The 16591-nt window shown below is 35.4% G+C and overlaps 1 protein-coding gene across 1 annotated transcript in view; it reads right to left on the reverse strand.

The window, feature by feature from the left end:
- LOC142341328 (small G protein signaling modulator 2-like) overlaps positions 1-16591 on the reverse strand; it is a 318101-nt gene that overhangs the window by 243334 nt on the left and 58176 nt on the right. The window contains exons 3-4 of the mRNA XM_075392253.1: positions 2243-2463; positions 1283-1602 (exon numbers count right to left, since the gene is read on the reverse strand). Of these exons, the coding sequence (XP_075248368.1) occupies positions 1283-1602; positions 2243-2463 (541 nt within the window). The remainder of the gene's footprint in view (positions 1-1282; positions 1603-2242; positions 2464-16591) is intronic.

A 16591-nucleotide genomic window follows, 5' to 3' on the forward strand; every position in this document is an offset into this window, starting at 1 on the left:
AAGGCAGAATTCAGACATACGAAACAATGAAACATTTTGCAAAAAAGTGGTCAAAAAATATTTAATACTGCATTTATGAAAAAAATTCATCTGTTTTTTCAAAAATTTAACACCAAAAAATGATTGAAATTTTATTGAAACGAAATTGAAGTCCCTCATGTTCCCCAAAAAACTATTTCTAGTAACTAAAAGCAAAATACAAACAAAAAAATGAAAAAAAAATTGGCAAAAAACTACGAAAATCGGATTAGCAAATGTAAAATTTTATGAAACAAAATTACATCGAGGTAGAAAGAGTCATTGAGTGTATGAATTATCAAAGTAAAGTTGCCATATTAACTGATTTTTGACAAAAAAAAACAGCTAAAAGATCCAAAAATGAAGAAATTAATAGAAAAATAGCCAAAAATTAACTAAAAAATCAAGAAATATGTGCCAATTTCGCATTTGAAACGCAATTTCAGGCTATGCAAAATACTGTGCTATCAATTTCCGGGGTTTACATTTCAACATAGCATCAATTAAAAAATAATTCTACAAAAAACCAAATTACAAGCAAAAAAACTAGGCCACTTAGACGAAAAAACGGCTAAAAACGGTTATCTATATGTGCCATTCAGTCAAAAAATACTTTTCAATGTCAAAAAGTCATTCACTAAACGCAGCGCATGATCAAAAAACTTCTCTCGCTCAGAAAAAATTAGTTCATACTGCAATTTTACTCGCTTTCGCTTTTAGGTCAAAACATCGTCTGAACGAATAGTACTTCCGGTAAAAAAAAAACCTTAAGAAAACCAATACTCCTATTCGAGTCGTAAAAACCTTAAGAAAACCAATACTCCTCTTCGAGTCGTAACAAAACCAAGAGAAGGCCAATAATAGCCCCAGCTATCGCTGTGCGGCTATTAAAAACATTATATGACTTCAGGTATCGGAAATTGATTGTCTTGTCCAAATAGAGGGTAGCAAATTAGAGAACCAAAATATTAGACTTTATAAAGGTTCCTTTACATGCAGAAAAGACAAGTAGCCAATGCAATAAAATGTCTGGATAGCAAAAAATACAGCACCCCAATAGAGTTCAAATTGTAGAAGTATTAGAGTGCTTTTTAATAATCCACTCTTCAAAAGGTAACCAACAGCAGCTGAATACAAAAACAAAAGGGGCAACTGCGCCAAGCAGAAGGCTCAAAATTTCTCACGCTCAACGTAAAGCAAAAATTCTAGTGCATCAATTTTTGGCTAGGAAAGCCAAACCTCAATAAACTTAAACAACACTTACTCTCTATCTATATTTTGGTTTCCGCTGTTGATATTCATTAAGGTATGTCTCGTTGAATTTTCATTTGCTTTTTTGTCATCTAGGTTTTGCTCAAATTTCATGGGTTCGCATTCAAATGCCTCTTTTTCTTTATCAACATTTGGCTGAATATTAGTTTCATTTTGGTTTGAGGGCACACTCATGACGTCATTTGGGGTCCACTGCAGCTGCAACCAGCAGCATTGTTTCCCTGTTGATGTTCTCTTCAAATTGATAGAATTGGGCGACGCAGTTGATTGATGAAGAGACAAGTAGCCAAGCATTGGCTCCAAATCACAAGTCTGCAACAAAATCTTCACAAGATTGATTGTTTCAACAGCTTGACAAATTGCTTGACAAGAAAAACCGACTAATGTCGGAGGAACTGCTCTTGAACGACAGGGGGGTTGAAAAACATTTGCCCCCCCCCCGGGGTTCCAACCACTGACCTACAGATCCGTAACCAGATCCACTGCCCCCGCCCTAGTCCCTACTTTTGTTATGCTGCAACCGATTTTATATTAACTTGACTTCGCAGTGACAGCAATAGAGATCACTCAAAAATGAAGAACCAAAGCGTGAAAAAGTTACTTGAGAAGTCAAAAATTTACATAAGATATAATAATTTACATAAAAAAGACCGACACGTTTACAATAATTGCTATGAACTTCGTTCAAGAGCAATTAATAAGATCTCCATTAGACTTCCAACTCTCTAATAATTGCCGACTCAGATGCAATTCAAAGATTGCTTCTGATTGCCAAGGAAGCCCTTCATGCAGGACACAATTAAAGTATGTTTCCGAAGGAAATATTAGCTCTGAAATGCGCATTAACGAAGTTCTTTCAGACCATTGACTCAAATAAACGCTTCAAAAACAAACGGACAATAGAACGCGTCCATAATCAATAGGTGAAAACAAATGAATGCATATTACTTACAGGTTGAACTTTAACGTTATTCTTGCCATAAATCAGCGTCTCTTTGTTGTTCTGATGCAGTGAGTCCACGTAATCTTTGGGCGAGTGAGCCAGTGACACTGGACTGCTGCTGTCCACACTCAGCTGTGTAGATCCCAGTCCCATTGCTGACGGCGAAATTGAAGACCTGTTCACACTGCCATTGCCACCGTTATTGTCATCTGATTTGTTCGTATTGTTGCCTGAAGACAGAGACCCCATAATTGTATGACAAAGTACAACATTGTAATGTAAAAATGCCGCATGTGAACAAAAAAGCCACTAGCGAGAAATGGAAATTTGGTTCAAACAAAAAACTAGGCCAAGAATGAGCTATGAACGGAATGGGAAAACCATTTAGAAAATCCGATTAAAAAACGGGAAAAAACAGTAAAAACCAAAGTGAAATTGCCGCATGTGAACAAAAACCTAAGACGTGTTCCGGTAGGGTTACCTTGCGAGGTTACTCTATCGAAGTCTTCTGGTGTCTCAAGAATATTATATGATCTTAAAGCTTACCTGACTAACTAAAGTTCTAGATCTCTAGTCTGTTACTCTTCTATTCTGAGCTTCAGTAGACTATGCACGGGCCCCATTGCTCTCACGTATATCTCAATATAAAACAAGAGCGGAGTCGAGAGAGAGAGAAATATACTTTATTATTATACCAGGACTGACTCTGATAGGAACCAACTAAGAGAGTGAAAGGGAAACAGTAAAACAATTAAGAAAAAGAAGTAAATAGTTTTCAGCTAATCAGAATTGAGTATTTGGACTTTATTTATATTCATAAATAGTCTTTCTCAGTTTGTTGGATGTCAATCAATATTGACTCCGTCTTTCCGAGTTGTTGAGTTTTGAAAGATTTCTGATTGATACAGTCAGTCAATTTCTCTTTTTCTCTATTGAGTATTTTCTTTTTCTTTTTGAAGTGTGTAGTGTTGTCGGTTCGTCAGTATGTCAATTCCTGGACACAGGATGCCCACAGAGCAAGGATTGAACATCAACAACCGCAAAAGTATCTATTCCATTACCACTTCCAGTGGGTAGAGATCCTTTCGGGTTGGCCCAGGTGTTGATGTCGAAGCCGCTCCTGTTGCACGGCGACTTACCTGATTTCATTTTGATAAGTGTTAGCTGTAAGGTGTTTTTTGGTTTACTTGGTTACATTACTTGGTTATGATATGGTTTTAATTACGAGTATTCCTTCCGGTAGGAAAGAGAAAAACCAGTAAACTGGTTTTATATTAAGTTAGCATTATATTGAGCTTGGAAAAATCGAAGGTAAGTGACATGGCACTTGACCATGAATTTTTTAAACGAAGAGGAACATGTATTATTTAATGTTCGAGTCTCCATGGGTCATGAGCTAGCAGTTATACCCATTAGCCTGCTTCCCATTAACGGTTATTTCGTATTTTTTCTTACATGTGTAAGTGTTAGTCGTTCCAGTATGGTTTTGTGTTACAGAATTTAGTTATATTTCTCCGTTTCCGTAAATTTGGTAAAAGGCTCTTTTAAAACGCTTATATTTTGTAAAAGTACGCTTAACACGACATATGATATACGAATCTATTACAAACTGTTTACGAAGTATTTAACATTAGATAATGAATCATGGAACTATCGATCAAACGATAGATTCGAACGTCTTCGTATAAGCGTTTGTCATTAAATGTGTTAGTTGTTACTAAATATGCGTTTTCATGTATTTCAAATAGTGACTTATTCTGTTCATAATTAAACGGTCTTGTTATGAATGGATGGTGGTTATAAATGGTGTTGGTTATGGTTTAACATAGTAATGTATTTCTGTCTGTAATATGATTACAGCAAAATATATTATTGCAATTCTATCACGAGGTATTTGTATTTGTTATTCACAGCGGTGATTCCAAGTTATCCACAGCGGTGCATTTGGTACTATTATTACTACTGTTCTATTTCAATTTCTAAAGCTATCAGGTTTGTCTTATTAGCTACTTTTTTTTACTGTTATATACAAGATTACATATTAATTTGCATGTATCTAACTACGGAGAGTCTTTGCATATATACATGTGCATATATTGTATAGATTGTGGGAAAGAGAACTGTCTATTCAGTCATTATTACAAAAAGATTTTTTGTGTATTTTATGTGTAAATTGATATTCGGGTGAGACAGAGATTCGGATGAGACAGTTTAAGACATCTATAATATGTGGGTATTTGTCAACGGAATATTAAATATTCCGAATGAATACATCAAATAAACGACTAATACAATGGATAATCAGTTTGTTGTTTAACTATAATCCCAAAGTAAACAGAGTTATCAGTTTATGGTGAATGTAGAGGTTTGACAATAGGTTATATCACTGTACTAGGTTAGCATAATAAATTGGTTTAGTATCAATTGGTTATGTTATTTTGGGTAATATTACAGTTTATCAGTTTGATCCGGATGATTAGAATGGTTTTTGTATTTGTTATATTCATAAAATGTTCATCTTTTGACAACAAGTCAGCTAGCATATCTGTTATGTTATCTATGCTGCCATTTGTTGAAGTTTTAATTGCTTTTCTGATCTCTTGTTCCAAATCCGTTGTTTTTCTGTGAACATGGAAGCCTACCGTGTTCTCGAATGCTAGATTCAATACACTTCCTTCTAGATGGTAAGTGTGATGTTCTTCCAACGGTTCCAACGATTCTAATGGTATAATGATATAATGAGAGGTCTCTCAGGGGCATTTCTTGGTTGAAATACAGTAGATTTTATCGGGTCGAGGTTTCGTAGAGTTCCGGTTGTATATTCATGTTTGATTTTATATCCATAATTAAAGAAAATAGGGAGAGGTGAGTTGGTTGTTAATATGGATAAAACTTTTTTAGGTGTAATTTACTTTGTCCCGAAAAAAGGTGTAATAAATCAAAATATGGATGAGTTTCGTTTCGTGAACCCTATAGTTGTTATTCTGAACATCCTGAGGTGTTGGATGTAAAAAAGTGACACTGAACTGGAATACTTCGCAGTCAAATACGCTGTATGCTGAGAGGTCTTGCGATGCTATTGCGACTAGGTGGTCAAATGTGCATACAATTGGTAATTTCAATTCGTAGTTATAATCGTTTAAGAATCGTTCGGTAACACTGTAAAATTGTTTCAATATTAGATAGGCGGCTTGATATATCTTATCCCGTCCCATATTTTTAGAACTTCGTTTCACAGTGTTCGTGTTTTCCGATGGAAGGGGTGTGAAGTATTCAGATACTCGATCTTTTAAGTTGTGTAGTGTTGCTATTACAAAGTTGTACATTTCAGAATCAAATGGCATGTCAGCCCAAATTCTGTACGACAAAAAAGGATTGTAGTCACTACTATGTGGGTTGTTTAAAGAACGCGGGTGCATCTCTGTGAACCAAACTGTTTAACTTATGGTTGAGTCTGGAGATTGTTCGTTTGTCGACTGGTGAAAAAATGATTTCGGGTTTTTACTGCGGGGTGTCACCGCATATGGAAACCTTAGGTTGTTCGGTCTAATATGTGCAGAGTTTCTTTCGAACCATCTCTGTTGTGCCCGTTGTTGAATTCTATGTCCATTTATTGTTATGTCCTCAACCGGTGGTGGAGGTCTAACAGGGGGTGGGTGCATTGACATCGGTGGTGATGCATGTTTTACTTGTCGTGTACTCAGTTTGTTATTATTGTTTTGTTGATGCGCTAGGTTTTTGACAGGTCTGTTATGTTGATAACCGGGTTTTGTGTTATTATCAGGTCTTTCTATATCAGTTTGGTCTACCTGACTTGCCCGGTTAACCATTTGTGTTCTTGTCCTGAATGATTCGAGGTTCTTTCGCACATCTGACCTTTTCGGTCTCACAACGTGTTCGGCGATTCGTCGTGCTATTTCCTGAGGCTTTGGTGGTTTGCTGGAAGCGTTTGGTGGTTGTCTACCTCTGCCGTTATTGTTGTTACTGAGTCGCAGTCGTCAGTTGAGTACTACATTCCGACGCATTCTCCCGAATTGTACCCGGACTCTATCGCCTTGAGAACAGCTCTCCTTCTTCGACATCATAGCTGAGACGTGAATCAGGTTCGTATTTCATTCTGGATGCCATTACTAAAACATATGTGTTATTAGTTATATGTGCCAGTAATAGTTGTTAGATGTTAGACGTTATGAATGCTGTTAGGTGTTACAATTTATAAATTTATATTTACAAGTTATGGATTTATAAATGGTCATTGATTATGAGTTATGAGTAGTTATAGGTTATGAATGTTCATAGGTTATGAGCTATCTGTTATAAAAGGTTTTTCCTTGTTACGAGTTTATGTGATTACACTGAGGTTATGCGTGTGATCACGATTTTATGTGATTACACTGTGGTATCTTCATTAATACTGTGGTATCTGAAGAGTTTACGTTATTAACAATAATACTGAATTGTATGTTGATTAATGGTATACTAGTACTGAATGGTACGTAGTGTAGTACATTTACAGTGTAGTACTGATGTATACTTGGTATTGTATGGTCTACAGTACTGGATGGTGTGTTAATATAAATGTATCAAAGTAGTTGATTGAATTTGTAGAATTATTGTTCTGGACAGAATTGGTCTAGGGAAATGGGTTTTTTCAATATTTGACTTATTATACTTATAAATTATAAATGAGATGCGTGTTATTATAAATATGTGTTATTAGAAATTAGGTTATAAACGATTGTTTATTTGTGAACAGAAGGAACGTCTGATGTGTTATGTTCGGATAATAAAACTTCTCATATGTTAATAGATCTGGTTAAGTTATCTGGTTAAAGGTCTGGTAGATGTAATATTAAATAATTATGTGGTGAATAAATGTGTTATAATAATTGTTATATACGCGTTATATTAACTGTAATAACTGTAATTAATATTTATAATAACTATAATTAACATTGCTAAGATGGTTAATATTATTAATAAATTGTATTGATCAGAATAACAGGTGATATAATCAATAGTTCAAAAATTTCTCTTGAATGTGTATCATAGTAGGTTACTTCATTTGTATGTGGTTGATCTTCGTTATTGATTACATCTAAACTATGGCTTCGGTTGTGGATTCTGTTCGCCGTTATTTTTAATTGTTCAAAATCTATTGATGGTGGGTCTTGAATTCCCATGAGTTTGACTGTTGGAATTAGTGGTTTTTAGTTAGTTGTAGCAGGTTGAGGTATTTCATATGCTGTAGGTTGTTTTATCGTTGGATGTGGTATTTCACAAGCAGGTATTTTTTCATTAAACTGTGAGGTATCCTGTTGTAGCTGTGGTGCAATTGGTAGTTGTGGTGCGCCTAAGCATTGGTATGGTGCTGGTGTTATGATTCGTGGTGGTGGTAACTGTATTTCTTCGTTTATTTTTTCATTTTCTGATATTGTGGTCAGTGGTTCCACTCTAAACGGTTCATGTAAATATTTTCTCTCAGGTAGTGGTGGTTTTTGCTTTTTTGGTGACTCTAACGTTCGTAGTTGTAATCCGTTTCCGTTCTTCGAATGGTTGTCTTGTAATGTCTGTAATTTGTATCTACATAGACTTCGGTTGGTCTGTCGTTATCATTGTTATCTAATATGTTTGGTGAGTCTGTTGAATGTCTGCGAAAATTTTTTTAATTATACTACTTTCCTGTAGTTATTGTTGTTTTCGTTGTTATCATCAGTATCGTCATTAGAATTGTTTTCATCTTCTTGCATTTGAGCTACTAGTTGGGTTAAGAATAGTGAAAATATTCCAAATATTCCTGTTAATGATATTTTCGTTATGCTTGCTTGTTTTCCAATTGCTTTGTGCATTGCGAAAGCGTTATAGAATTTTATTATGTTTGTTACAAATGGTAGCATACTTAGCATTGCATATATAATAGCCATTTTTTTCCAGCACGTACCATGGCCAGCCAAATATGGTTATTATTTTGTCTTTTAACCATTCGCCATCAAGATTTCTTTCCAGTTTACACTTGGTTGATCGATTTTAAAGTTGTAGCCATTTAAGTTTAGGTCTTTCATTCACCTTGGTGAATGTTCGTAACTCTTATAGGTTTCTAAGAGTCCTAATTATTTTAGTTCCATAAGTTTTTGTGCGTTTGCCGAGGTTGCTTCTTGCAATGGTTTTTCTCGGTCTCTCGTGTATTCCTGTAATAGGTCTCTTTGTCGTTCCTGTACTAGTTGTTCTTTACTATAGATTCCACTTTCCATTACACTAGCTTTACTAAACATTTTCTAGTACAATCTTTTCTGGTGATATAGTATTCAGTTTCGTTAAGACTTTTACTGGTAAGAAGTTACTCTGTATCTTGCTGTACCTTCAGTGTCTACTGAAATGAGTTGGTCAAAATTACTATGTGAGCAAGGCACTTTCCTTGCCCATAGGTAGGTTTGTCTGGTTAGTTGGTGTACGTATTGTACTCTGTTTTTATATAAGATTGGTATTTAGTCGTAACATTCTATTTCTAGTGGTACATACAATGGTGATGGCTTTTTTGCACATTTGTACATTTTCACTACGTATATTCCTGCTTGCTTAACAAAAGTTGATCTGTCCCCAGTTAAAATATATCCAAGTAGTGGTGGTGAGTTTTTCTGTGCTTGTGTTAATGTTAATTGTCTTAGGTTTCTTGTTTAGATTTAATCGAGAGTATATGTTACTCATATAGAGTTCCATTTTCATGTTCGTATGTGTATTTTTGTTTACAAAACCGTAATAGAAATGTCTGTTTTCTTCATCTTCATATCTTGTATGGTCTGAGGTTATTGATTCTGGTTTTATTTTGATAATTCTTTCATTTTCAAATTTTTCTTTGTGTTTTGTTATTTCTTTTCCGTTATTCATATCAAACACATTTTCATACAGAATGTAAATATCGTCGTATTCTATTTTGTGAATTGGTCTATGTGATCCACATTCATGTTCGGTTTTTTGGTATACTTCAAATCTGGTTGCTATTTGTGTTTTAATGTTATGCTTGATTCTTTTGTAGAATCGTGTTCTTGGACGGTAGTCCATTCAGCGTTAGTTTCAACCCAGTATCGTTGTTGGTATTTTACCATAAATGCATCGAATCTAATTAGTTCAAATAGTTGAAAGTGAACTTGAGGTTCCCAAACTATGGTGGCTTTTGTGAAAGGTGTCGGTTGACATTCTCCTTTTTCAATGTCGCATGGCAATTTCATTCCTGATAGTGATATTTCTTCGGTTTCTAGGTTAAGAAGTAATGACACTTCTTTAATTTCGAGATTCTAGTCTAGGATATTTACTTGATCTTGCTTACCACGTCCTTTTGGACAATTTGATTGTGGGTTTATAGCTGCGGTGGGTATCCACATGGGAATGTTATACTTGTATACTAATCTCCCATCTGGTGGTACCATCAGTGTATTTTTGTTGAATTGTATTTGTCCTTGACCTTGTTGTAGTTTTTCTGTAATTGTTGATTGTTTATGAAGTCAAATGATATGTTAAAGTGTGTCGGTCTGTATTTTGTATTTTTTAGTAGGTTTATTCTTGCTAGTTCGTTTCTTACATCGTCTGAGTCTAAAATTTTTGTTCTTGTTGCGTCTGAGTAATAGTAGCTTGGTCTGTTAGCTCTAATGTAGTCTGTGTGTTGTGAACGCCATGACCTTTTCTTTAATGGTCGCTGTTACAGCAACGGCTTTTATTTCGACTGCTCGTGCTTTAGAAAGTAGTTTTTGTCATTTCAAGGTCTAATGGTTGGAATTTACATGTGCTGATTTTGTTCAATTCGTAGTACTTAACATTACTAATCTCGTCAACATCGCAATCGTAATGTTCTATAAATATGTCTTGTGGTCCGGTTACTGAACCATTTGCATCTAGACTTGTTCCTTCTATTTGCGACTGTCGTCATTGCCTTTTGTGTTCTGTGTAAAATCTAGAAAAGAGATTAGTTACATCAATCTTTAGTTCTTTTGAATAATAATTCCAATTACGTGTCCAATTATCTATTACTATATCCAACATTGCTTCATAATCTGTACTATTTTCAAGTTCAATTGGTTTGGTGTCGAGTGTTTCAATAGATGTTATTTTGTGTCCTGCAGTTATGTTTTTACGCCAGAACTGGTCTTTAATTCGTTCCTTAACGTGGTCTTTTAGTCTGTTTTCTAATCTTATTTTCGTTTCAATTTTGAAGTATATGTAAAGTATGGTTAAAGTTATGACATATTCTTATTTTTTAATTGAAACGACATGTGAATGACAATCCTGTGTGCGGATTATCAAATGATGCAAAGCCTAGTGTTTGTTTTGTATATCTGTCGAATTTGTAGATGAATTCGGTGAAAATGGTGCTGGTGTGGTTGTGGTGATTATTGACGGTGTGGATGCGTGAAATGGATGGTTAAAAATGGTATCGTAATTTATTGTTGAGTTAAATTTTAATTCTAAGCTGGTTGCTGCTAATACGTTTAGTGCTGAGTTTCGTTGTCTAGTTGGGAGATTAAGCGTATTTATTAATCGGTTTCGTGACCAATTTGTAAATATGTCTCCTAGGTTTGTCGGCCCGTATAATGGAGGCGGTGGATTCCAAGTTTTATGATCTAATGCAAAAATGTATGTAGGTTCAGAAATTCGGCTTGTTGTTGGTGGGTTAGGATTATATACTGGTGTTGCTCTAGTTCTACCTGTATGATCAGATGGTAGTCTGATTTCAAGTATAAAGGATTTTGGTGAGAGGACAGTGTTTCTTGGTGGCGTTAGAGAACTTGTTGGATTTAATGGTGATTGGGGTATAGTCAAGAATGTATCCGTTGATGAGACGTTTATTATTCTTTGAGGTGAAATTATTTCACTACTTAATGTTGAATTTGGTGTTGTTGCTGACCAAAGAGAACTATTAGGTGATTGTATTGGTTGTACTCGAAAATGTTCTCTTACAAAATCAAAATCTTGTCTTTGTTGAAAAGTTGGAGGTAGAAATGGATTTCCTCTCAATTCGGATGACATCGGTGTTGGTATGGAACTGTTGAACGATGTATTGCTTGGTGAAACTATACTAAAATTTTGTAATGTTGGTGTTCCTGTTCTACTTGGTGGTTCTGACCTTCCTGTTTCTATTGGTCTTACTATATTTGAATCGATATCTGTTGAGTGGTAAGAAACTAATGTTGAATCTTGGGTGGGAAAGCAAAGAAATGATCTTCATCTTGCTCTAATTAAGTCTCTCCCTTGGGGGTTATCCCGCCGTACGGTGTACGGGTTTTCGTTTCCTTGGTTCAAATTATCATCAATTTCTAGTGATGTAGGTATATTAGTTAAATCAAATACTTCGTTATGGTGTGGTCTTTCTTGATTATTATTATTATTTTGCGACGCAATTTTTCTAAATTGTTTAGGCTCCTGAACTAGGGCTATGTGGTGGAATATATACGTTTGGAGGTAAATGAATTATTAGTGGTGTTAAGGCTTGTTGAGGTGTACGTGTTTGTGCACCTATATTTGATATCCAAAATTCTTATTTTCTATTCTTAGATTCAATTGATAAACGACTACGTTACCGCTGAACGGTGTGCTCTCAGGGAATCCAATTGGTAAGTAAAATTTTTGTGAGTATAATGTAAAATAGAGGGATTCCTCTATCTCTGGATCGGGATCAATTTTTAGTTTGTCTTTCGTTTTTTATGGATTGGTTAAACACTCAATTAGGTTTAAGCACATGCGCAAGAAAAAGTATATAATAAACGCTGATTCGACGAAATTGAATATTTCTAATTCAATTATATCTATTACTTTTACAGATATGGTATATATCTGGGTGTATTTCGTTCATGAATGTCATCGAACTGGTGGACTTGCATAAATGACGCTACGGTGTCTAAGTGCTTCTTTTATTGTGACTATGGCAAGATATGTTGATATTACTACTATACACGGGTTTAAGAATATGGTAAGGTAAAAAATGATCTGTGATAATATCACCGATGTAGCAATTACTATTCCGGCGATGTCAATCTTGGAAACTAGATTTCTTCGGTTGAGATGAGTTTGATGATGTTTGTTGCAGTGGTGAGGTTGATTCAACTGATGACGTTGATGATATGTCCTTTGTGAATTGTGAGATGGTTTGATAACTGTTTAGTTATCTGTTGTGTAGGTCGTGTTTAGTGCGATGTGTCTGTATTCCAATATTGCGCAAATGTTTAATCAGTTTAATTACGATTGTATTTTGTATGAACATGAATACTAATGAGATGAAAACTGTAGCAAACAGGTTAATACAATGCTGCACCGAAGAGTGACAGTTGCGTTTAAAGTGGACGTTACATGTCCGATATGACTGACAATCAACAGTGCTGCACTGACAGTGCTGCTTTATAAACAAAAGAGGGAGGTTTATTCAAATACGTACAGTTTAATGTTTTAGCAAAGCAAGGTTTATGTGAATATCTTAATGGAGAAAAAGATGAATATGTATGAGATTAATGTTCGAAATTTTGAAATTGATAATTTTGAATAGTAATTAGATATCACTTTGATGTATTATGAATAGGCGAAGTGATGATTTCTGACAATGAAGTGAAAGTTACAAATGTGAATTGTGTATTAAAGATGGGTGAACATTTGGGTAGATGTTTCAACGTATGGGTTATCATACGCGGTGGTATAATAAAATTATTAAGAAGGATTGTTAAGTTTAGGTTTTAACGTAAGTTTTAGATATGATTCAAGGTTTCAGAATTGTATCAATTCGTAAATGATTATTACTAATATTGGTACCATTAATGTTTGGACAATTCTATTGCCGTTTTCTTAGATACTACAATAAAAACTGTGGGTAATTCGTTGATATTTATGCACTTTTAACCGTCTATTTGTTGTTTCAGTTTTTCGAACTCAAATACTGTTTCGTTTCACGGTTCTGTATTTTTCAAAAGTTCAAAATGTTGTTAACCCCAAAAAAGTTTTACTTCTTGTCCCGTTTCAGTTGTTCCTTCAATTATGAACAAAGTCTTTGTTTGAGACCTTACAACTGGTTATCAGTATACTATCGTCGTCAAAATGTATGTGGCAATTTTCTGGGTAAGTTTGATTTGTGAAGTTTTCAGTCTGCCTTATGATTTTAAAGACAAATTGGTTCTTGTCCAGGGACTTCATAAAATCTTTAACTGAGAGCATAGGTAGTGGTTCATAGCAATGTTGTCTATAAAGAAGTTATAACAATTCAGTCTACCTGATTTTGCTGGTAACGTTGCGTTGAATAGATGTTACGGTCAGTTTGATAATTTTTGAAAGAAACGCAGAAAATGTGTTTATCGATTGAAATTTTTTACAACTTTTGTGAGATACCTTTCTCATAGGTAGGAGATTGAGGTTTTGAGGTTTGTTGAAACTTATTAAGAGGAAGTTTGAGATGTTAGATCAGTTGAGGCTTTTCAGATATTCGAAATCGAGAAAGTGAACTAGAGAAATTTTTAGATGAATTTTCTATTAGAGAAATTGCGGTTTGAAAAGCGAAGTTTGAATTAAAGATAGTCAAGAGTTTTATGTTTGTTTTTTGTAATTTTTCAACTTAGCTGAATGTCAGAAGCAATTTTTTCCAAATTTTTTCGGCAGTTGAGTTGCGAGAGACAAAATCAGAATTGTGATTTTTAGTTTTTGTTTCTTCCTTTCTACTATTCTGAAGTGATTGTGACATTTTCGGATACCTTCCGTTTTTCTGGCAGCTTACTTGAAGTCATCAGGTTGATAGTTTCTGGGTCTCATTATTTTTTATTCTTTCATCCTTTGAAGTATAGGTTTTTCTTGAAATTATTAGTTTTTTCTGTTGGTAAGTGTTGTGAGTTTTCGTCAATATTTTTGGTGTGCCTGTTATTGGTATGATGGCGTACTCTTGTCATTCTTGGTATGACTTGGGTAATAATTAGTGTTATATGGGTGCCAACTTTCTTTCTAGGTAATTCTTTTCAAGTAATTCTTTTGATTGTTAACGTATATGTCAATTGACAAGTGGTTCGGTGACGCCAATTCATTTGTTACCAAGTTCTTTAGTTTTAATGTTAATTGGTGTCTCAAATGGTCAAAATGGTAATTGGTGAAAAATGGTGATTGAGATCATGATCTGATCTGGGTATCATCTCGTTAGCTTTCAAGTATACCTTCACTTATACTTATTATGATGTCTTCAAAGGTGTTCTGGCAGATCGAAGAGTTTACTTCAACAACTAATTGGTTTTGTTTTATCTATTATGGTATTCACCAATGGTTTATGGTGTTTATGTTAAGATCTGCTAATGAGGTCTTTGTAAAATGTCAAGGATTGTTAATGATGGTTAGAATTACTAGTGACAGTTAGAACTACTAGTAATAATTAGTGACGCTAATGAATTCTATAACGACCGTTTTTATTTCGTCCGTATCTATGACGTCCGTGTTCGCTTGTACTATTGGTGTTCGTATAGCCGATGGTTATCTGGCCGATACGAAGTATTTAACATGAACGGTGTTTATTTAACAGATGTGAACTGATCATACAAAGTTTGTAAACGGGTATGAAAACTGATCAGTGTTGAGGTTGGCATCTGTTCGCTGATGTGAACTGGTGTGGTTGTCATTGTTATTTAAAATTGATGACCAATATGCTTTTGTTATCTGTGTTGGCAAAGTTTGTGTCGATGGACGTGTCCATGAGTGTAGTATATACAATGTAGTGTATTGTATGAACAAGTAACTTATGGTACACGCACCGTAACTCCTTTGTGTTTACCCGGACCTTGCTCACAGTGAGTTTCATTGCTGAACCAATGACTTCCAATAGTAACCATTACTGAACCAGTCAAATAGAAGTGTAAATACTTCTGCCAGTCTGCCCAGAGTCGATTAAGAAACATCCCAGTCTGTCCCTTTTCTTCGCAGCCTAATTTACATTAGTGGTGAACACTGCACAGAACGTTTCACATCATCAGACTGTACATACAACGAACATAGCAAGTTTTGAAAATTTCGAATGGCTGATATCATGCTTAAAACTTTTAATATGGCGATACCCTCAAAAGCTATTCTAGCTCCAACTATACCATATATTGGCGCATCTGTGCGGTGGAAGCGGAGCTCGGAGGTGGAGGCGGGAGTCGGAGGTGGAGGCGGGGGTCGGAGGCGGAGGCGGGGGTCAGAGGCGGAGGTGGAAGCGGAGTTCAGAGGTGGAGGCGGAGTTTGATGTGCGAGTCAGAATTAGTTGTGGTGTATTAGTAGTAGTAGTAGTAGTACAAGGTTCGGGCTTCGCCCGTGGGGTGTCAATCCCAGTGTTTGTTTATCAGTCTATTTCAGTTTATTTTTTTCTAGTGTCTGATTAAAAGACTCAATGCTCTTCATATGTTGTGTTTTTCAGATTGATTGAAAGTTATGTTTGACTCTTTTGTGGATTGTGTGCATGTGAGTAGTTTGTTGTTGATCATGGAAGTGAAGTCGGAAAATGTGTCAAACGTGAAGTGGAAGATCAGGAGGAAAAAAGGTGAAAAAGGAGTTCGAAGATCAGGAAGAAAAGGTGAAAGTGGAGTTTGAAGATCAGGAGGAAGAAAAGGTGAAAGTGGAGTTTGAAGATCAGGAGGAAGAAAAGGTGAAAGTGGAGTTTGAAAATCAGTCAATGCAGATGGAAAATGAGGCAGTTGTGAAAAAGTTGGAAGTTAAAATGTTAATTCATCATTCAGTAGTTCAAGCAGTTGAAAGCGCGCCTCTCGTACTCGCTCTGGTTGACCCCTCGACGGGGGTTTGCCATGGCATAGCCGATATTCTGAAAGTGGAAGAGCATAATAGAAAACGAGCCGGGAGAAAAAGGAAGTATCACTGTCATTCATGCAACTATTCGACTAAAGACAAATACCTGATCACGCGCCACGTTGCTCGCATTCACGAAAAAACTGTAGACAGTAAACGGTGTCGGTTCTGCAAATTTTCTACTATTTATCCTTCAAACCTCACTCGCCACATCCAGAGAGCGCACAGTAACCAAGCATCAGATTCATCTCGTTATTAAGTTTTGATTGATAAGTTTTTTGTTTACTGTTATTTGTGTACTAGCTTTAGTTATTGTATGGAACTTTGTATGGACTTTGATCGACCATGGCCCGCGTTCGGATAATTCAGGCCGACTTCCAGGTTTCTGCATTTGTGTTATGTTTCCCTAGTCTGTAAAATTATCTTGCAGAGATTTCAGAAGATTCTGCATTTCTCGTTCGATCTGATCAAATTCATCTGCTGTATCTTCTCGATTGGTTTGGTCAGCCGAACCGGATGATGCTAAATTTGAACGCGACATCTTTTAAAGAACAATTGTAGATGATCAGTTTTTGA

This window comes from Convolutriloba macropyga, chromosome 6 (assembly GCF_964194025.1).
Source record: "Convolutriloba macropyga chromosome 6, txConMacr16.3, whole genome shotgun sequence".
Taxonomy (NCBI): Eukaryota; Metazoa; Xenacoelomorpha; order Acoela; family Convolutidae; genus Convolutriloba; species Convolutriloba macropyga.